This window comes from Thalassophryne amazonica, chromosome 4 (assembly GCF_902500255.1).
Source record: "Thalassophryne amazonica chromosome 4, fThaAma1.1, whole genome shotgun sequence".
Classification (NCBI taxonomy): Eukaryota; Metazoa; Chordata; class Actinopteri; order Batrachoidiformes; family Batrachoididae; genus Thalassophryne; species Thalassophryne amazonica.
This window is the reverse complement of record NC_047106.1, coordinates 80065851-80089829: the sequence shown is the minus strand read 5'-3', so window position 1 is coordinate 80089829 and position 23979 is coordinate 80065851. Positions and strand designations below refer to the sequence as shown.

Sequence of the window (23979 nt, the reverse complement as noted above, 5' to 3'; positions counted from 1 at the left end):
GCTGGCAGCAGAGTGACTGTCGTCTCTTGCTGCTGTAAAATCCTCACTCCGATTGAAAATGAATGGCAAGCTGTCACTTTGCACCTATCATTTGTAGCTAATGTGACTGTAGCTTATGTGCCTTTGTGCTCTTTCACAATACAGAGAAAATGTATATTTTCTTGCAAAATATATTTCCTCAAAAATTCTCATCACAATAAGAAAATACAATTCAGATCACTTCAGCTAATAATGTGAATGAAGCCGGACAGCTCGAGAGACACAGATTATGCACACACGATGTGTACATGCTCCAACACACAAACAGGATGCAGAGAAAAAGTAAAAATAAATAATTAAATGAATAAATAAATACAAATCTTTTTGTATTTATCTTTTTGCTCTTTTTGCTTTATGAGTAGTTTGCTACTCTCTTTAATTACAGAACATTTGAGGGATGTGAAGAGTGACATTGGGGAAATGAAATAAATCAATAATTTGTCATTTTTCTTTAACTGTGCAACATACAAGATGTCATATCCTTACTACTGTCTGTACCATTGTAGCACAGATCATGCACATGCATTTATGTAGCAACATGCTGCATTTTGTAACTAATAAAAACAAAACTAATAAAAACAATCAGTTCCCAGTCTTCATAATACAGTACTGGTATGCTCAGGTATTGTAACAGCTCAAACAATCCTCCATAAAGATGAAATACTATGATTTCACCAGCCACAGGCATTACAGGGAAAAGAAAACTGCATATTCAGGAAATGTGTTCACATATTTTAACATATTAAAACACTTTATATACAGCTGAGTGGATCCTTGTCATTTGATTGGTAGCTTGTATGTCATGTGACATGGATTATTTGTACCATTTGCCGTCGTGTTTCATGACCGTGCAATAGTTCTTTTTAGTGTGCAATTTTGGTGCTATATGAAATGTGCTATTGCACACCCCAACCAAAGTGCATGCTCACACTACTGTGGCCAGTGTTTAGTTAAACATGGCGGAGTTTGTATTGCTGGCAGATGACGATCTGAAGGAGATAATTGATAGTGCTAATTCTCCTAACACACACAAAAAAAACCAAATCTACCAAGGTGTCTGGAAGCATGAAGAGCTGTTAGGATGAAGAGGATGAAGTTAGGATGAAAAGCTGGACAAATTTTTGACGCCATTTTTCATTGGAGTGAGGAAAGCAGAGGCAGTCTGTACACAAAGTCAGTGGATGGCATCACGAACTACTGAGAACAATTTTGGACTCCTATTTAAAGCTTGTGTTGGACTGTTAAGCACCAGTGACAAACACCAAAATGTAAGTCAAGGTAATCAATGTAATGTATCAATGTAATGACAAGGATCTATTTTCGTCGTTATATGAAACAAATAATGAATGTTTTTCCATTCTTTCAAAGGAACAAATATTTCATTAGGTGGATATTGGAACGTACTATTCAACGAGGCGAAGCCGAGTTGAATGTACGAATCCAATAAATAAATGGATTTGTACCATTGAACTCAAACATTCATTATTTGTCTAATATTAATCGCACAAAAAATTAAAATATTAATTTTCCCCATTCTATTATATACACACACTGCATGTTCTGTCTACAAAATTCTCCAAGCTAATGTGTTTGGTGAGTGTGATCTGGATGCTCTACCTGTGCTTGAAGGTGGAAACTGGGCTTGGGGTGCTGAATGGAAACCAGTTGGCCCAGGAGTGCTCCCAAATGCATCAAAATTAGCAAAGTCTGCGTTTGCATTTGGAATCTGTCCTGCTGAAGTGGTGGTGTGGTGACGTTCAGACAGACAAACCAACAAAAATGACAATGAGAACAAAATAAATACATGGATGAGACAAAGAACAAAGGGCTGATATTCACTGTATGAAAGCTAAAGACTTGGGTGGAAGACTGCAAATCAAACAGATTACATGATCAGTATGAAAGATAATGACAGCGGAGTGTCATATTAATAAAATATGAAACAGCTCTCACAGCTGGAAGGTACGCTGACATTTGGCTTCTCGGAACATACAGGAAACCCAATCTAACTGTCAGGATGAGATGACACAGAATATGAAGCTATTTGTGTGCAGTTACAGTGGTATTCACAGTACCAGTCTCTCAGGTGCACAGTTGTGACGTGGGATGCCACTTTGGTCACAGTATTATGGGCAAAACTTGATGGAATTTTTAAAAGAACATGAGAGGACATCACATCTTCCACAGGAAGCATGCACTAATAGCCCTATGTGGAGGCATTAGTCACCATGACAATCTGTCTGTTCATAACACAACTGCCAGTGTGCCATAAACTATGATATAAAACCCTCTTCCAGACTCTGTAAGAGGTGTCAAATTAAATGTAACATCTATGAATTCCTACTTTAGATATCACCTGTTCATCTTAGTGGATATAGTGTTTGCCAGAGAACATGTTTTTACAAGTTTTATCTTCAGCATAGGACAATTTTAGGACAATTCGGTGTGTTTTTGCAAGCTGTGTGATATATTACTGCTGGTTAGACCATGCATCAAACATTTTAACTTTTTTTTTTTTTTTTAAATGATTATCAGTTTCTTACTTGTGTGGCTGCCAAAATGTGCAAAATTAGCAAAACCGGCGTTCATGCCGCTGGGCGGGGCAGCAAAGATGTCTCCCCCAAGGTCACTCAGCAGGTCAAACTTCTTATCATGAAACTGCTGCTGCTGAGGTTGTCCACGACTCACCACTGGAGACTGGGAGACAGACAGATTGCTTCTTATCATTCAACTGACTTTGAATAAGCTTTTGATGGTGACAAAATAGTGTTTGAAGATACGTCCTGTTCAAAAATGAAGAGAATAACCAGTGCAAATACTGTGAACCTATCAAATCAAAGTAACAGAAATGCTTTAACCAAATGGCCTTAAATAGAGTAAAACAGCCATGAGACAAAAAAAAAAAAAGATGAAAATGGTACACGACCATATGATCAGAATCAGTCATGTTTTAAGAATAACATGTTTAATTTATTGAATTTTACCAGTTGCTGCTGATGATTACAAGCTGTGTATGTAAATCATGAGGAAACATACCTGATTAGGTGGTGTAGTCTTGTTGAGGTGTAGGGTGGGGGCCGACTCCCCCAACAGGGATTTTAGTGGTCTAACCTCCGGTGTGCTGCTAGTGCTACTATTTGAGGAGCCAGAAATGGAAGCATGAACTGATGCCACCACCTTTGCCTGCTCAGGGGGTACATACCTAGGAAGGAAAGGGGGAGGGGGGGGGAGAAAGTCTTACATGCCTCTTCATGCCAACTTCCTCTGCATTCTTTTCTGTGGAATTTACAAAATGAATGATTGTGCGTGGCAGATATCCTACCACACAAATTTGAAGACTAAAATACATGGACATAATACAGGGTTTTAAAGGCAATTAAGTTTCATAAATTTCACACAAATTTGTGATTAAATTTAAAAGTTATATTTGAACATGCTGCTTTGCATCACTAACAGACAGGCCATACTGCTTTGAGATGTGTGTGTGTGTGTGTGTGAGAGTGTGTGTAGAAAAATAATCTCCACTAAGGAGGAGCTTGTATTGACTGCAAGCAGTGGCATGTTGAAGGGGAGAAAACTTATCGTTCTTGTTTTTGTTCAGATGTCAATGTTTAAACTGGGGTGACAGACGTTCTACCAAATCAACTAAATAATCCTATACTTTAATTTTATTTCATCTGTGTTTAGCCATAGCTTATCAGTTACATCAGTAAAGTTATTAATAATTAATAGTGAATCGTGCTTTGTACATATTAGTGGTGTAACAAATCATATTTGATCCCCCACCCTCACCCTCCACTGTCCGGCCTGCATATTAACTGCAACATTAACATGACAGTGTGAAAATATAGGTTTATTGTCACAATCTATATTATAATAGCCAAGTGGCCTCTGTGTGGGTGCGGATTTATGACTTGGATCATGGAAAAACTAGGGAGAACTGACATTTGCCGTTTTGTATGCTTATGTATTTTGGGTCAAGGATGAATGCTGCGCAAATGGAAAATTGATAGGACTAATATTTTTGGACAAATTAGTGACATTAGCTAACAACAGTGAACAACAGACATTGTGCTGCAATGCACCATGGGAGTTTGGGGTTTTAAATGTTATTGTGATTCATGTTGGTTTAACAGTGCTGGTATTGATTTATTAAGTTTTTGTATTTCAATTGGTTTAGTCAGTTAAGTGTCATGTTGCCATTACCATGAGTGAGAAGTATGGTGCGTTTGATGTCTTCTGCCACCATCTGTTTGTGGGTGTGCAAAAATAAAAACCACTTTCTTGCGGCAGAATGCAGAAAAGACAAAAAGCTCTCCATGCGTGCATATAACTTCGATCACAGACAAACTGTGGAGAGCTGACATATGCCATTTGGTATGGCCAAAACAGAACATCGATAGGACTAATATTTTTAGCGAAACCGCAGATATTAGCTAACAACACTGAACAACAGATGCTGATAATTACATTCTGGACTCACAGACCAATCCAGCAGGGACAGTAAATCATCTATATTAGGGCTGAAACGATTAATCGAGTAATTTGAATAATTCGATTATAAAAAATGTTTGAGGCGAATTCTCTGCCTCGAACATTTGCCTCCTGTTTACAGCCTCCTGTTTACAGTCATATAATGGTGTTTCCACACACTAAGTAAAATCTAAATGGGAAAAAGAAGCAAAAATAACTATTTCAGAAGATGATTGGCTGATTATCTGTAAAAGTCAAATGAGCACCTCTAACTCTGGTCAATGGAGGGAATTTTCATTGAAGAATGTAATTTTTTTTTTTTTAAATCACCCCCAAAATAAAACAACTCCAGAAAGGTCAACCAAGTTGCAGACGGTGCTGGAGTGAGTGTGGCAGTGCTCAAGCAGATCCTTTCCATGTTTTTTGAGACTGCCCGACTATACGATTCTACTGGCAGGATGTAGTGGAGGAAATGAAATCAATAGTAGGCTTTGAGATTAAACACGATTTTTGTACAATTTATCTTGGTAATTTCTCCCCCACAATGAAAGTTACAGATAAATATCTGATTAAAATAATGTTAGCAGCCAGTATAAAAAGCTATTACAAGAAGATGGCTAACAAAAAAGTCCCCATCAAAAGAAGAATGGACTGGAATTGTGAAAGAAATATATGACATGGAAAAACAGATGTTTTCTTTGAATCTGTGCATGGACCAATTCACTACATACTGGAGTAATAGTCAATAGTCAATCAATTTATATAGCACCAAATCACAACAAACAGTTGCCCCAAGGCGCTTTATATTGTAAGGCAAGGCCATACAATAATTACGGAAAAACCCCAACGGTCAAAACGACCCCCTGTGAGCAAGCACTTGGCGACAGTGGGAAGGAAAAACTCCCTTTTAACAGGAAGAAACCTCCAGCAGAACCAGGCTCAGGGAGGGGCAGTCTTCTGCTGGGACTGGTTGGGGCTGAGGGAGAGAACCAAGAAAAAGACATGCTGTGGAGGAGAGCAGAGATCAGTCACTAATGATTAAATGCAGAGTGGTGCATACAGAGCAAAAAGAGAAAGAAACACTCAGTGCATCATGGGAACCCCCCAGCAGTCTAAGTCTATAGCAGCATAACTAAGGGATGGTTCAGGGTCACCTGATACAGCCCTAACTATAAGCTTTAGCAAAAAGGAAAGTTTTAAGCCTAATCTTAAAAGTAGAGAGGGTGTCTGTCTCCCTGATCTGAATTGGGAGCTGGTTCCACAGGAGAGGAGCCTGAAAGCTGAAGGCTCTGCCTCCCATTCTACTCTTACAAACCCTAGGAACTACAAGTAAGCCTGCAGTCTGAGAGCGACGCGCTCTATTGGGGTGATATGGTACTATGAGGTCCCTAAGATAAGATGGGATCTGATTATTCAAAACCTTATAAGTAAGAAGAAGAATTTTAAATTCTATTCTAGAATTAACAGGAAGCCAATGAAGAGAGGCCAATATGGGTGAGATATGCTCTCTCCTTCTAGTCCCCGTTAGTACTCTAGCTGCAGCATTTTGAATTGAAGGCTTTTCAGGGAACTTTTAGGACAACCTGATAATAATGAATTACAATAATCCAGCCTAGAGGAAATAAATGCATGAATTAGTTTTTCATGCATCACTCTGAGACAAGTGTTGTGGGCTGGGGTGTTTGGCTGGCTTGGGTTTTGTTTTCTGTTTCTCCCACCAGGTGGTATGCATTCAGGACTGAGTGGCTGAGCATTAGGACCTCACCCTGAACACCTGAGGCTTGTTTTCACATGCAGGTCATCAGGACTCACAGCTGTGGTGTATTTTGTCTTAATCAGAGATTGCTGCATTTAAACCTTGAATACACAGTGTGTGATTGCCAGAGACTCGACCTTGTGAGCAGACGTGTGAGATCGACGTCAGGAGAACAATCTCGCCATCACGGACGCAGAGACCGCTCCAGGTTTGACGCCACAGTCTGTGAAGGAGGATTGGGTGAGGTCTCACGCTCTTCAGCACACTTCCTGAGGTAATTTGGTTTTGGTGACTTTTATGAAGTAATGACAGTGGATTTGGTGTCCCTCACACCTTGTGTTATTGAGCTGTCACGTTATGCTAATTGTCTAATCAGCTTCTGCTGCAGTGGAGATTTGAACTGAGTTGTTCCATGCCTGCAGAGTGAGAAGCTGATGTACAGATTTAAGCCAGGAAGTGTTTGCTGATTGCGTGCACCTTTGAGTTGTGTCTCTCTGTGTGGAGTTGGACTCACCTCCATGTTTTCTTTCTTCACAGACTCGGTTTGTCGCGGCCACCTGGGGGGTGTCGGCGGGGTCCCTGGGTCCGAACTGCTGTGGCTCCGGACCGTTTGCGCTGTTGAGAGCGCGCCGTGTTTCCAGCTCACCAGACCGCGGACTTTTTAGTTGTTTAGCACGTCACTCACTGTTATGTTTATTAAATTCTGTTATCCTTTGAACCGTGCTCTGCTTATTTTATGCTGGTTCCTTTCAAACGCTGGGTCGGTGCTCCGACCGCGTCCGAAACATAACAACAAGACCTTTCTAATTTTAGAGATATTGCGTAAATGGAAAAAAGCAGTCCTACATATTTGTTTAATATGCGCTTTGAATGACATATCCTGATCAAAAATGACTCCAAGATTTCTCACAGTATTAATACAGGTCAGGGTAATGCCATCCAGAGTAAGGATCTGGTTAGACACCATGTTTCTAAGATTTGTGGGGCCAAGTACAATAACTTCAGTTTTATCTGAGTTTAAAAGCAGGAAATTAGAGGTCATCCATGTCCTTATGTCTGTAAGACAATCCTGCAGTTTAGCTAATTGGTGTGTGTCCTCTGGCTTCATGGATAGATAAAGCTGGGTATCATCTGCGTAACAATGAAAATTTAAGCAATGCCGTCTAATAATACTGCCTAAGGGAAGCATGTATAAAGTGAATAAAATTGGTCCTAGCACAGAACCTTGTGGAACTCCATAATTAACCTTAGTCTGTGAAGAAGATTCCCCATTTACATGAACAAATTGTAATCTATTACATAAATATGATTCAAACCACCGCAGCGCAGTGCCTTTAATACCTATGGCATGCTCTAATCTCTGTAATAAAATTTTATGGTCAACAGTATCAAAAGCAGCACTGAGGTCTAACAGAACAAGCACAGAGATGAGTCCACTGTCTGAGGCCATAAGAAGATCATTTGTAACCTTCACTAATGCTGTTTCTGTACTATGATGAATTCTAAAACCTGACTGAAACTCTTCAAATAGACCATTCCTCTGCAGATGATCAGTTAGCTGTTTTACAACTACCCTTTCAAGAATTTTTGAGAGAAAAGGAAGGTTGGAGATTGGCCTATAATTAGCTAAGATAGCTGGGTCAAGTGATGGCTTTTTAAGTAATGGTTTAATTACTGCCACCTTAAAAGCCTGTGGTACATAGCCAACTAATAAAGATAGATTGATCATATTTAAGATCGAAGCATTAAATAATGGTAGGGCTTCCTTGAGCAGCCTGGTAGGAATGGGGTCTAATAGACATGTTGATGGTTTGGATGAAGTAACTAATGAAAATAACTCAGAACAATCTGAGAGAAAGAGTCTAACCAAATACCGGCATCACTGAAAGCAGCCAAAGATAACGATACGTCTTTGGGATGGTTATGAGTAATTTTTTCTCTAATAGTTAAAATTTTATTAGCAAAGAAAGTCATGAAGTCATTACTAGTTAAAGTTAAAGGAATACTCGGCTCAATAGAGCTCTGACTCTTTGTCAGCCTGGCTACAGTGCTGAAAAGAAACCTGGGGTTGTTCTTATTTTCTTCAATTAGTGATGAGTAGTAAGATGTCCTAGCTTTACGGAGGGCTTTTTTATAGAGCAACAGACTCTTTTTCCAGGCTAAGTGAAGATCTTCTAAATTAGTGAGACGCCATTTCCTCTCCAACTTACGGGTTATCTGCTTTAAGCTGCGAGTTTGTGAGTTATACCACGGAGTCAGGCACTTCTGATTTAAAGCTCTCTTTTTCAGAAGAGCTACAGCATCCAAAGTTGTCTTCAATGAGGATGTAAAACTATTGACGAGATACTCTATCTCACTTACAGAGTTTAGGTAGCTACTCTGCACTGTGTTGGTATATGGCATTAGAGAACATAAAGAAGGAATCATATCCTTAAACCTAGTTACAGCGCTTTCTGAAAGACTTCTAGTGTAATGAAACTTATTCCCCACTGCTGGGTAGTCCAGAGTAAATGTAAATGTTATTAAGAAATGATCAGACAGAAGGGAGTTTTCAGGGAATACTGTTAAGTCTTCAATTTCCATACCATAAGTCAGAACAAGATCTAAGATATGATTAAAGTGGTGGGTGGACTCATTTACATTTTGAGCAAAGCCAATTGAGTCTAATAATAGATTAAATGCAGTGTTGAGGCCGTCATTCTCAGCATCTGTGTGGATGTTAGAATCGCCCACTATAATGATCTTATCTGAGCTAAGCACTAAGTCAGACAAAAGGTCTGAAAATTCACAGAGAAACTCACAGTAACAACCAGGTGGACGATAGATAATAACAAATAAAACTGGTTTTTGGGACTTCCAATTTGGATGGACAAGACTAAGAGTCAAGCTTTCAAATGAATTAAAGCTCTGTCTGGGTTTTTGATTAATTAATAAGCTGGAATGGAAGATTGCTGCTAATCCTCCGCCTCGGCCTGTGCTATGAGCATTCTGGCAGTTAGTGTGACTCGGGGGTGTTGACTCATTTAAACTAACATATTCATCCTGCTGTAACCAGGTTTCTGTAAGGCAGAATAAATCAATATTTTGATCAATTATTATATCATTTACTAACAGGGACTTAGAAGAGAGAGACCTAATGTTTAATAGACCACATTTAACTGTTTTAGTCTGTGGTGCAGTTGAAGGTGCTATATTATTTTTTCTTTTTGAATTTTTATGCTTAAATAGATTTTTACTGGTTATTGGTGGTCTGGGAGCAGGCACCGTCTCTACGGGGATGGGGTAATGAGGGGATGGCAGGGGGAGAGAAGCTGCAGAGAGGTGTGTAAGACTACAACTCTGCTTCCTGGTCCCAACCCTGGATAGTCACGGTTTGGAGGATTTAAGAAAATTGGCCAGATTTCTAGAAATGAGAGCTGCTCCATCCAAAGTGGGATGGATGCCATCTCTCCTAACAAGACCAGGTTTTCCCTAGAAGCTTTGCCAATTATCTATGAAGCCCACCTCATTTTTTGGACACCACTCAGACAGCCAGCAATTCAAGGAGAACATGCGGCTAAACATGTCACTCCCGGTCCAATTGGGGAGGGGCCCAGAGAAAACTACAGAGTCCGACATTGTTTTTGCAAAGTTACACACCAATTCAATGTTAATTTTAGTGACCTCCAATTGGCGTAACCGGGTGTCATTACTGCCGACGTGAATTACAATCTTACCAAATTTACGCTTAGCCTTAGCCAGCAGTTTCAAATTTCCTTCAATGTCGCCTGCTCTGGCCCCCCGGAAGACAATTGACTATGGTTGCTGGTGTCGCTAACTTCACATTTCTCAAAACAGTAAGTAAATGGACAGACCATATCGGAAGAAGGGGCTCCTCACCACAACATGATGTAATTATTTATTACTTACGCAAAGTGGGTTTACGCAAATGCCCCCTACTGGTCTAATTGATGTACTCTCTCAATTTTATTATACACCTATATGAGAACACTTCTGCCCTGTATTGTTGTGGTGAAAAGACCTTAAATTGTACACATTGTCATTTCGATCCGCCTTCCCCATTTATTCTTTTCATGCCCGTCTGTGCCTTTTTCTCTTTCTTTAGTTTCACTGTATAATATAAACAAATGACTTCAAAAAAATAAACTGGTCAAGAAAAAGCAGTTGTGGGTTCATGTGAAGGGATCCTGATAAAAACAGACAACCTCCAGGGAGCAGGCTGCAGGTTCAGTGCATTTCTGGATCCAAACAGAGAGAATCTTTCCAGAACATCAGAAATTGAGAAGCAATAGTTAGCCACCTGTTCCCTGTGCCGTTGTGAGCCCACTGAACAGAGCACCAGTGTGGGTGGAGTCGAAGTGGTTGAGAGTCCACTCAGGAATAAAAGTGACTTTAAGTCATTTGCCAAGTGTTGTGCCTGCTTGGGAGGACACATCTATTTCACCTGAAAAACCTTTCTTGTGCATTATCATTTTATGTTTTCTTTTGTTCAAAATAAATTATATTCATTCATAGTTTGTGTGTGTGTGTGTGTGTGTGTGAGTGAGTGAGTGAGAGAGAGAAAATGGACACGAGTTGGCTGATTCGAAAATGATCAGATTTGTAAATAAAACCGTAACATGAGCCAAACTGTGAGTTTTGTGATTTGTCACACCTGTAGTATATACAGTGCATCTGGAAAGTATTCACAGTTCATTTTTCCCCCTCAAAATTCAACTCACACCCCATAATGACATGATTTTTTTTTTTTTTTTTTTGCAGTTTTTGCAAATGTATTAAAAATAAAAAAGGTAAGAAATCTCATGTACGTTAAGTATTCACACTCTTTGCTCAATACTTTGTTGATGCACCTTTGCCAGCAATTACAGACTCAAGTCTTCTTGAATATGATGCCGCAAGCTTGGTGCACCCATCTTTGGGCAGTTTTGCCCATTCCTCTTTGCAGCACCAACAGGTTGGATCAAGTTGGATGGAGATGCACAGCCATTTTCAGATCTCTCCAGAGATGTTCAATCAGATTCAGGTCTAGGCTCTGGCTGGGCCACTCAAGGACATTCACAGAGTTGTCCTGAAGCCACTCCTTTGATATCTTGTCTGTGTGCTTAGGGTCATTGTCCTACTGAAAGATTAACAGTCACCCCAGTCTGAGGTCAAGAGCGCTCTGGAGCAGATTTTCATCCAGGATGTCTCTGTACATTGCTGCGTTCATCTTTTCCTCAATCCTGACTCGTATCCCAGTTCCTGCCGCTTTTGGCAAACTCCAGGTGGGCTGCCATGATGACTCGGCAATACTCTAATCACCAATAAAGTCTTACAAATTCTAAGAACTTATTGAAAGCCAAGAGTGCTATGCACCCTTGCCCATATTCAAACAAGTGTTGCATGAGTACAAACATGGGTTCATGGGTGAACTTCTTCACTTTAATTACCTATGTATAAAAACAAATCTAGGAAATTGTTTTTGGAACAAAAAATTAAAAGTTGTATCCCTAATATACGAGGTCTGTCCAAAACGTATCGTACCTTTTTATTTTTTTCAAAAACTATATGGATTTGAATCACGTGTGATTGCATCAGCCAAGCTTGAACCTTCGTGCGCATGCGTGAGTTTTTCCACGCCTGTCGGTTGCGTCATTCGCCTGTGGGCAGGCTTTGAGTGAGCACTGGTCCACCCCTCCCGTCGGACTTCTTTTGTCTGAGAACTTGCTGAGAGACTGCCACTTTGCTCCATGAAATTTTTTCAGAAACTGTTAGAGACAGGCAGTTGGAAACAATTCGAAAGATTCAGTTGGATATCGGTGAAGATTCTGTCGGCGTCACGCGGATTATGGACTGTTAAAACCTTTTTAAAGACGGCCCACAGCGGCGGAGGGCGCGCCGAGAGGCCATTCGACAGGCTGGAACGACCAGATCATTTCTAAACTGAACGCTGTGTTGATCCGGGACATCATGTGACTACCACAGAAATGGCAACAGAGCTGGACATAGCACTTTTGCGGCACATTCCACTGTTACAGGAGATTTTGTAATGAAAGACGTGCGGAGGATTTCGCGTGTCGGCACGAAGCAGCTCAGGACGCGCAGCAAAAAAAAAAAAAATCACCTCCGTGTTGGAAACCATTCAGAAGATTCAGACGGCTTTCGATGGCTTTCAGTCAAGTGAGTATCCGAGAAATTGTGTAATAGCTGGACATGCCCCAATATGTCCTGTGAGACTTCCAAGATGGAGGTGTTTTTTGCTGCGCTTCCTGAGCTGCTTCGTGCCGACGCGCGAAATCCTCTGCATGTCTTTCATTACAAAATCTCCTGTAACAGTGGAATGTGCCGCAAAAGTGCTATGTCCAGCTCTGTTGCCATTTCTGTGGTAGTCACATGATGTCCCGGATCAACACAGCGTTCAGTTTAGAAATGATCTGGTCGATCCAGCCTGTCGAATGGCCGCTCGGCGCGCCTCGCGCCCTCCGCCGCTGTGGGCCGTCTTTAAAAAGGTTTTAACAGTCCATAATCTGCGTGACGCCGACAGAATCTTCACCGATATCCAACTGAATCTATCGAATGGTTTCCAACTGCCTATCTCTAACAGTTTCTGAAAAAAATTTCATGGAGCAAAGCGGCAGCCTCTCAGAAAGTTCTCAGACAAAAGAAATCCGACGGGAGGGGTGGACCAGTGCTCACTCAAAGCCTGCCCACAGGTGAATGACGCAACTGACAGGCATGGAAAAACTCACGCATGCGCACGAAGGTTCAAGCTTGGCTGATGTAATCACACGTGATTCAAATCCATATAGTTTTTGAAAAAAATAAAAAGGTACGATACTTTTTGGACAGACCTCGTACAATCTATGGTTCCTGTTTTTGTTCTCCCCCTTTTTCTGGACCAATTTGTCCCTCACCGAGCTCCAGTTCTTTATACAATCATCAACCTCCAAACCAACATTATATACAATTTCCCTCGATGAACTGCAGGTCATTTGAGTGTCTTTGTAGTTTTTCGACTCCGTGTTGTAAATATATTTGTGGAATTTTCTGCCAAATGTTCCTCTATTTGATCCATGGTTGAAATGTAATTGCTGTTTGCACAGCAAAAAAGAATTTAAAACATAACGGGAGAGGAAGGAGTGAAACTGGGAAGTGACAAATCACATCACTTGTGGTCTCCGGCCGTACTTTAAATTTTTGGGTTGTGCACGTCAGACTCCAGAGGGGGGCTCAAAGAGGGTACACAGCGACGCAGAGGGCTCTGAACTCAAGTGGTTTTCTTTGGTTTGCCACGCCCAAGGATATGTGTGAAACTTAAAACCATAATACAGTGCTGGTGTCACAGACCGAATGGCCCGCTGCTAAAAATTGGTCAGACCTCCTCCACTGCGCATGCATCATTTCAGAGCTCAGCTTGTCTGAGACATCAGATGACAAGGTAAAACCTGTTATATCACTCTAAAGTCAGGTTTAAGCAGAAAAGAGGCCATTTTAAGCAGAAACGAGGTGATACTCTGCAGCACTATGAAATGACTGATGCGCAGTGAACGCATCAGCTAGCAGTTAGTGTCGCCGCGGTGCTCTGATCACTTCCTCCATCTTTTATGATGAAATAATACTGAATTTATGGGGAAATGATTGTTGTAAAAAAGCTTCAGATATTTGTCACTGAGACAGATTATGACTGGAGTGCAGTTTTAAGCAGAAAGGAGGTGATAATCCGTAAACTGCGGATAATGATGCATGTGCAGTGAAGGCAGGGCAGAGCGATTTTTAGGGGGGACCGTTCGGCCGGTGACTCTGGCAGCAAGGAGCAGATTGTTAATAATTGCCAGCCTGCTTCAATTAGGTGCCGGGCCTGAGCACGGTTTGAAAAAAATAAAATAAAACACCTGGGCATTTAATCAAGGAAATACAGTAGTCTGAGTACCACTACAAGAAGTGAAGCAAATTGTGAAAAGCAACATGTTAATGGATGGTTTGAAGCCATCAGAGAGATGAAGTGAACAGGGAATGTCAACAGCAGTTGGCGGGCTTTCAAGCAGCAAGTCTGACAAAACATTAGCCCATGGGACCAGACTCAATGGCAGATGTGCCATCCATCAAAAACAGACTTGGTGCATATATAAAAAGAAGCAGAGTGCAGAATTGCTTCTAAAATCCATTGCTGCTGGTAATCTAGGAAGCACAGAAGAGTGGTGGCTATTAACGGACACGTCATTTACCAAACAGACTGCAGACTGAATGGGGTGAGACTCGTGTTTAATAAAGCTGATACTGATTCATCAAAAATGTCTTGATCAGACAAGCTATTGATCTTTGTGACCACATCCTCCCTAGTTACATGGAAGAGAGGTGGGAGACAGATGTAAACTGTAGATGTATGCTGGGAACAGAGATGGAGAAAGAGAGAAGGTGTACATAAACAAGAAAATAATGTGCGCATTGGAGGAATGCAATGCCATATAAAACCATGCTATTTTTGCCAAAAGTTATACCACCATTATACCAGTTGACAATGCCTAGCCTAGGGTCAAACTGGTATCCTCCATTTCAGAGAAATTACAATCCAGAAAGGCAGTGAAAGAAATTTACATCACCTTGCAAGAGCACTGTTCTTATTTTCACATTGAGAGAGAGAGAGAGAGAGAGAGAGAGAGAAAAGACTTACCATCTCTTTTTCTCGTACTTATCTTGAAGGAACTCTTTGACTTTCTGTGGTTCTCTAAACTCTGGTATTGAGGATGTTCTCTCATCATAAAGGCCCAGCCAAATCTGCTTACATACCTGGAACACAGAACAACTTATAATGAGACATAAAAGAACATATTATACACGAATACCCTCCATGAAAAGGCTGAGCTGTTTACATTAGCAGCTGTGATTTTCAATTAAAATGTTTACAATCAAGGCGGATTAGGGTAATTAGGCCATCAGCTGTGCATAATGTTTAAAAATGGTTTTGCCCCAACTTCATTGGGATTAGTTTTTGATGGTGGATTTCCGTTTTGACAGACCCCCTGGAGATATTCCTAAAAGTTCTCCGTTAGGAACACTGCAGTTTTCTGGCAATTAACCCTTTTGTTATGTGTCGACGCGGGTTGAGGAGCGGACCTGCGTCTGACGGAACCCAGCGCTAAAATAACCAGAAAGCGGTTCCAATAACAAAAACAATTTATTTTTCACCCTCTAGTGCATAACAAAGTGTAAAAACTAAAACAGCGTCATTCTGGTGGAGTGAAGGCTGGCACGCTCTCCAGTGCCCAAAAGGATCGAAGCCCGGCGCTTCTGGACTCACTGTTACCGCCAAACACCCCCCAGGTGGACACGACAAACCGACTCTCTGCGAAGGATAGAAGAGGTGAGGTAAGTCAGCAGTTACAACCAATATCCTTCAAAAGGCACACACTATCAGCAACACATTTAGGTCTGTATTTTAAACTTTATGCAAATGAGCAGCTTCTCACAACAGGTGGAGGATCACCGGTCCGCACGCCACGGCATTGAGAAGCGAGCTGCACAACTCTCATCACAATTCAAATATACTGCGTAACAAAATACCAAGTTACTATCAACAATTAGTCAAACAATTAATCACCTCTGATGTGTGCTGACAGCATGTGTCCCTCACCCTTCTTCCTTCAGAGGCACGATGTGTCAAACCCAGGCGCGGTCCTCAGCGTCTCACAAACGAACATCACAAGGTCGAGTTCCCGGCAATTCTGCCCGAACCACACATGGCTCAAATGCAGAACGCCATCTCATCATCCGCTTCAGCTGAAAGTCTTCAAGGCTGCACGAATGCAGAACGCCATCTCATTATCCGCTTCAGCCGAAAGTCCCCAAGGCTGCACGTGAGCACCATCCACAGGTGCTGCACATACTGTCGATGAGGGTGAAGGACTCCTCCGCCAGCACCCTCTCCACAGACAAATCAGTTTTCATACCACCTGGAGAGCAAAGAAAAGAAAAGAACACCAAAATGTCCAGCCACACCCCCCCAACACACAACACCTTTCCTGTCAAAGTAGGAATTATGAAAGTTTAACCTCCTCGCCCATGAATTTCAGGAGGCAAAGAGAAAAAGTACTTCCTAAAATACTGTAAATGGCCAAATAAACCCTGTACATCATACAGCCAACTAATTTGTCTTCAATGCGAACCCCCTTAAATTAAGAATGGAGATGCTTTAAAATTTCATGATTTTACTGCCTTTATTGCAAAAAATAACACTGTCATACACTTTTCAATGACTATGAATTAACTCAGTCCACCATGCATTATTTATTTATTCACGAGTCCACTTCGAGTGCTTACAAGACCCAGGAAAATACTGGGCCAATCAAGTGAGTCTATGCCTATTTATTTTCATTCATCAAAGTCACTTGCATCATCATCCCCCAGATCATCACAGTTGTCTAGTGAATCAATGCCAGTGGTATTTTCTGATTGGTTTTCACAGGAAATGCATGGGGAAAGTTCAGAGCAGGACAGTTCTGCTTTGTTGCAAGAGCAGTTACCCTTCGACCATTTCCCTTTATTATAGTTACAGTGGGTCAGTTTCAAGAGACCCCTGCTTTGTGACTTCATCATTAGTCAATCACAAATACTGACCATTATGAGCTTTTGTTCCAATCTGTATCTCAGGGGTCACCAACCCTATTCCTGGAGAGCCACTGCCCTGTATGTTTTCCATGTCAACCTACTCAAGTCACACCTTTTTCTTTTCTTAAGTGGTGTCTTCCAGCTGTTGATTGGCTGAGCACACCTGATAGAGTTAATTGTCTGGGAGTGGATCAGGGAGAGTTAGAAAACATGCAGGGCAGGTGCCCTCCAGGAACAAGGTTGGTGAGCCCTGGTGTAACCAGATCCACAAATAGGGCTGCCACGACTACGTCGACTATTGAAACTGTCAACAACTAATTTAGTAGTCGACGAATCATTTGCTTTGAACCTTAAACCAATGAAGCAGTGCTTCGATCCGCTGCTTCGTTGGATCTTTGCTTTGTTCCTCTTCAGAAGCGACAACTCTGCTTCTTAACCCCTCTCAAAGCCATTAAAAATATGTCAATCATGAGTCACTTTTGTGCTGATTACAGTGACTAACTGGGACTCCTGTCTTGTGAGAAAGAAACGAGAACCTTCCTCCATTCAGTTGCGCCAAACGCTGCGCTGCAGAGTCAAGTTGGAAAGATAGAGTCTGCTTGGAATTAATAACTTCAAAGCGAATTGCCATTTAAATCAAATTACATCTCTTTCCAAATGCTGTAATACAAACAATAAACTGCAATCAATAAAAATGTTTTTTTTTCCCCCTCCCCAAATGAGATGTCCTGACTGATGAGCAGCAGCCCAAGACTGTATGGCTGCAGACCTACAGACTCCAGCAGCAAGCTGAGCTCAGCTCAGACATATGGAGTGACATCCATGCCATTAATGTCTGAAAGGAAATGCTTTTGACAGAAACTACAGATTTTTTTCTATCTATGTCAAGAGATCAAGGATCCACCATGTAGAGTTTATTTATGTCCAGAAATCAAGGATCCAGTGACCAATTTCATATTTATTAACTTTAAGACTCAATAAAATGTTGTTGACATAGAAAACCGGTAAAGCCTACTTGTAGCACAAATAAAATTCACTGGAAGTATCGATGAGGGAATCAATAAGGAATCGGATTGGTAAGCGGAATCGATAATGGTATCAATATTGATAAAATGCGATAAGCTGCAATTTACGTATGATCCGACTTGTCGACTAATAGTAAAAATAATTGTTGACTAGTCGACTGTCAAAATAGTCATTTGTGTCAGCTCTATCCACAAATGTGTAAAAAAAAAAAAAAAAAAAAAAAAAATCTGTGCGTCTGTAACCATTTGTCTGTGAAAATCGGGGCACTCGATTGGATGTGTTCTTACACGTGACTTCTGCTACACTTCTGCTGCGAAACATCCACAAATGTGTGCAGTGATTTGTACTAGTGTGGAAACTAACCACCAGGGGGCGCAAGCACCAATGATATCAGTCATCGCTACTGTTTTAAGCCTGGCCAGGCCCTCAAAGAACATCTTTGAGGGTGTCTTTTATTTATTTATTTTTTTTCCTGTGTTTCAGAGACCAGGAACATGAATGGATGTTCTTGCATCTTTTAATGTTAAGTAAACACAAGAATAAAAATGGTAATAATAAAAAAAATGTTAACACAAATAGTACTGTATCCTATAGAAGAGCACTGCATTCACTGGATATTAAAAAAAAAAATCCTGTACTCATAATTACGAGAGATGGAAGTCTGGAGGGGGTGCGAGAAGTGGGCTAAGGTTAGCTGACGATAACACACTATGATCGGACACTTAAGGTGTTCCTCGACAAATCAAATTCCTCCAGGGAGGGGCACGGGGCCCCCACACTGAAAAGCGTCTGGCCGGGAGTTCTTCTGGAATCAATCACTTCAAAGGGAATTGCCCTTTCCAAATGACACCTCTTTCCAAACGTTTTACAACAGACCAAACTGTTATTCCCCAAAATGAGATATCCTCCGTTCTTTGTGAATTACACGGATCTTTACATGCAGCTGGTTGAAAGGCACAGTCAACATTTTCTTATATTACCATTGTTATTCTTGTGGTTATTTAAAATTAAAAGAAGCAAGAAGATCCATTCATGGTCCTGGTCTCCAAAACACAGGAAAAACAAAAAATGAAACACGCCCTCAAAGATCATCTTTGAGGTCCTGGCCAGGCTAATAAACGGTAGTGGTGACTGATATCATTGGTGCTTGCGCACCCTGGTGGCTAGTCTCCACACAATTACAAATCGCTGCACGCATCTGTGGATGTTTCGCGGCAAAAGGCACGTGTAAGAACACATCCAATCAAGTGGCCCGATTTTCACAGACACATGGTTACACATGCACGTCCCCCCTGCCCTCTTTTTTTTTTTTTTTTTTTTAAACACATTTGTGGATCTGGTTACAGATTTGTGAATTGAAATACATTTTTGCAAATACTTTGCTACGGTAATGGCCCCAAACAACCCAAAACAATATCCCACATGCTCTACAGCACAAGGGCATAGAAACGGGGTTTAAAGGGGTAAACCCAGCACAGAGGCCTCCTTGTGCATAGAAAGGGGAAAAAATATATGTTGGGCATATTTAAAGGTTAATGTTTACTTTGTGCTTGTTTCTTTAGGAATAAATGTATCCATGCATGAAAGTTGGACCATAGTTCTGAAGTATTCTGTGCTTAGCACAAAGTACATTTTATTGCAACACCTGATCATTATGGTTATTGATGTTTCATGCTTTATCTGCGAAACAGCATCTGTGTCGGACATCACGGCTGGGCACACAGGATGCACAACATGTGAACTTACTCGTGCTGGCTGTCTGAAATACTTTCTTTTTTTTTTAAACCTTTACTTGGGTCAGCACAGTGGCTTCGGGGTTAGCACTGTTGCCTCACAGCAAGAAGGTCATGGGATCGATTCCCACCTGTGGCCTTTCTGTGTGGAGTTTTCATGTTCTCCCCGTGTTTGTATGGGTTCTCTCCCGGTGCTCTGGTTTCCTCCCACATCCAAAGACATGCAGGTTAGGTGAGTTGGAAATTTTAAATTGTTCCTAGGTGTGAGTGTGAATGTGTTTGTTTATATGTGGGCCTGCGGCAGACTGGGGTCCAGTCCAGGGTGTACCCTGCCTCACGCCCGATGACTCGTGGGACAGGCTCCAGCCCCCCTGTGACCCTTAATTGGAGTAAGCGGTTGAAGATGAGTGAGTGAGTGAGTGAGTGAGAGAGACATTCAATTATTGTTCCATCCACAGTATGGAAACAATCTGATGAATAATTATGCTGCGTTCTACAGGCAGAAACTGGGACCACCACACTGTTAATATACAGATTTCTAGACTGAATATATGTGCAGTTAAAGCATGAAATGCCAGATTCAAATGGAGCAGGTCTTGCATCATAATCGATACAGCTGCTGCCACTTTCAGGGTGTGAACACACTAATTAATCACGTGTTAAGCCTAAATAATTCAAAGTGAAAAAAACAAAATATACTTTTCTGTTTGTTTTCCCTTCTTAATGTTTTGTATGTGTATCAATTACTCTCTGTTGTACTATAGCAAAAGAATCTTTCAAAAAGAATTTATATAACATCCTTGAAGGATATATGGATCAGCTCCAAACCTTGAGTCCGCTGTACTGCCTGACCACCACTGTGCCACAAGTGTTAATCACCTTACTTCCCAGGTGGCACTGCTCTATTTTAAACACCATTTAAAAGAAATTATTCCTGAATGACAGCACAGATTTCCACCACCCGGTGTGGCCTCTTGATTTGGATACTAATAGTACACTAAATGCTCGCAGTGGAGATTATATATATATATATATATATATATATATATATATATATATATATATATATATATATATATATATATATATATATATATATATATATATATATATATATATATATATATATATATATACACACACACACACACACGAAAAGCTCATCTTTGACAATATATTTGTTTAAAAGGAACGTAGTAACTAGTGCACGTACAGACCCTGCAGTGAATGTAACTTTTAAGTAGGAAAATCATAACTGGATATGGATGTGCATTCTGAATCGTCGAGTAGGAGCCAGAAGGAGGAGTTCAGCATGTCACCCTTTTGTAACAGTGTTTTGAGGCAAGTTTAGAAATGAGAGTTGCATGATATTGAAGGGGGGGTTGCAATATACTGTGATGTGCAACAAAAAAGGGATTTTCACATATATAGCTCTATTTGACTCATTCTAGAATGATTAGGGTGCTTTGTACTAATGTAATTTTCTTTTTGGTAGATCTGATCTTACAACCCCAATTCCAATGAAGTTGGGACGTTGTGTGAAATGTAGGATTAACTTGAATTCAAGTTACTCCTACCAGGTTTATTAAAACAGCAGAGCAGATCAGTCATCAAAAATCATTCATCTTTGCTCAAAAATGGGTTCAGAATACATACACATCTTTAATAATGCCACAAAACCGATACTCGCAGCATGTGCAGCAAAAAGAACACTCTTCTTTTCAAAAACAGAGTTTTTAAGCTTGCAGTTCAGAAATCTATCCGGGCGGGGCTCCCAGTCCCGCACGTCAATTTGTCCGAGCGGGGCGCCCAGTCCCACACGTCCTCGGTCTGAGCACAAACGTAACCCCATGGTAGAAAGAAAAAATAAAGCAGGCACTGTTAATCCTTAATCGTCCAACGTTGTGATGGGAACTGATTTGATAGCTGCCTTGGGTGCAGAAGTTTACCAGCACATACACCCCCACTTTCTGCCTTTCGCGGCAAAGTGTAACTAATAATGTAGCTCCGTATGAGAACAGTGTGTGTTCAGTTCAGTGGCGTTATTGTGTCTCTCCGGACACTTTCAAGGTTGCCTCCCCGATAACAAATAACCCAGAACATATTTGAACATATCATGAAACATCATGTCAGGCATTAGTCATGACTTTATTAAAATGGTCAACGTCTGACATGTTTTAAAACCAACATGTTACACCCTACTTAAGCATATGTTATTTATGAAAACCTTAAACCAAAACACTTTACTGGTTTGAGAGTCAACAAATCTGTCAGCAGTTCAACATGTTCAATACAATTCATCATAAGCACATATTTCAATCATTAATCAAACTGTATAATATTGTATAATTTCAAAACCATCATAAATCAGTTGAACACATAGGCATACACATCTTCATTCATTTGACATGATAAAACCCTTAAACACATTATGGCACAAGTATACACTCTATTCAACTTCATTCATTCAATACAATATCTAGTTCATTTAAACCTGCATGGTGTACATACTTCTAAACATTTGTTACTTTTTGAAAATAATGAACATAAAACCTTTTATTCAGTTTGGTAACTTTTAGCATTGTTAGCATGCAAAGCTAATTATGAGTAAAATAGCATATAATTTCATTTATTCTTTACAGGATTAAAGTCACTAACTGTGACTCCTGTCTTGTTGCGAGAAAGAAACGAGAATTATCCTTTCAGTCGGTCTAGTGGTTAAGGTGTTGGGCTTGAGTCCAGAAGATCATGGGTTCAAATCCCCACCTGACTGGAAAATTACTAAGGTCCCATGGGCAAGGCCTTTAATCCCCTATTGCTCCCGGTGTGTAGTAAGCGCCTTGTATGGCAGCACCCTGACATCAGGGTGAATGTGAGGCATAATTGTAAAGCGCTTTGAGCATCTGATGCAGATGGAAAAGCGCTATATAAATGCAGTCCATTTATCATTTAGTCCTCCGTTCTGTTCTCAGAGCTCCAAACGCTGCGCGGCTCTCTGCCGAGTCAAGTTAGAAAGACTGAATCCGGTCGGGATTAATAACTTCAAAGCGAATCGTCGTTTAAATCAAATGACACCTCTTTCCAAATGATGTAACACAAACAAACTGCAATCAATCAAAAAAAATTTTCTCCTCCCAAAATGAGACACCTTGCACTGATGTGCAGCAGCGGGCTGAGCTCAGAGGTATGGAGAGACATTCATGCCAAAATGTCTGAAAGGAAATGCTTTTGACAAAAACTACAGAGTATTTTCAAGTGTTCTTTTGCACTGGATTTGTTGTTTATTTTTTCTGTAAGAAAACTGCTTGGAGTGGAAAATTACCAAAGCTGAAAAATAAAAAATAAAACCTCAAGATTTGCACTAATGTAATTTTTCTTTTGGTAGATCTGATCTTACAACCCCAATTCCAATGAAGTTGGGATGTTGTGTGAAATGTAAATAAAAACAGAATTCAATGATTTGCAAATCGTCTTCAACCTATATTCAATTGAATACACCATAAAGACAAGATATTTAATGTTCAAACTGATAGACTTTATTGTTTTTGTGCAAATATTTGCTCATTTTGAAATGGATGCCTGCAATAAGTTTCAAAAAAGCTGGGACAGTGGTATGTTTACCACTATGTTACATCATCTTTCCTTCTAACAACACTCAATAAGCATTTGGGAACTGAGGACAGTAATTGTGAGTGTCATGATTGGGTATAAAAGGAGCATCCCCAAAAGGTTCAGCCATTGACAAGCAAAGATGGGGTTAGGATCACCACTTTGTGAACAACTGTGTGAAAAAAAAACAGTCCAACAGTTTAAGAACAATGTTTCTCAACATTCAATTGCAAGAAATTTAGGGATTCCATCATCTACAGTCCATAAGATAATCAGAAAATTCAGAGAATCTGGAGAACTTTCTACACATAAGCGACAATGCCGAAAACCAACACTGAATGCCCATGAATCTTCAATCCCTCAGGCGGCACTGCATTGAAAACGGACATCATTGTGTAAAGGATCTTATCGCATGGGCTCGGAACACTTCAGAAAATCATTGTCAGTTAACACAGTTTTGTCGATACATCTACAAGTGCAAGCTAAAACTCTACCATGCAAAGCATCAACATCATCCAGAAATGCTGCTGCCTTCTCTGGGTCTGATCTCATTTGAAATGGACAGAAACAAAGTGGAAAAGTATGCTGTGGTTTGATGAGTCCACATTTCAAATTGTTTTTTTAAATCATGGACGTCGTGTCCTCAGGACAAAAGAGGAAAAAGACCATCCAGACTGTTACCAGCGCAAAGTTCAAATGCCAGCATCTGTGATGTTATAGAGGTGTGTTAGTGCCCATGGCATGGGCAACTTACACATC

The 23979-nt window shown here is 40.6% G+C and overlaps 1 protein-coding gene across 3 annotated transcripts in view; it reads right to left on the bottom strand.

Moving 5' to 3' along the window:
- The window catches only part of agfg1a (ArfGAP with FG repeats 1a), an 83054-nt gene that overhangs the window by 31570 nt on the left and 27505 nt on the right, over positions 1-23979 (bottom strand). For 2 of the 3 annotated variants that reach the window (XM_034168139.1, XM_034168140.1), the window contains exons 3-6: positions 14919-15034; positions 3076-3241; positions 2583-2736; positions 1657-1773 (exon numbers count right to left, since the gene is read on the bottom strand). In XM_034168139.1, the coding sequence (XP_034024030.1) occupies positions 1657-1773; positions 2583-2736; positions 3076-3241; positions 14919-15034 (553 nt within the window). The remainder of the gene's footprint in view (positions 1-1656; positions 1774-2582; positions 2737-3075; positions 3242-14918; positions 15035-23979) is intronic. The other variant, XM_034168141.1, reaches the window with a different exon arrangement.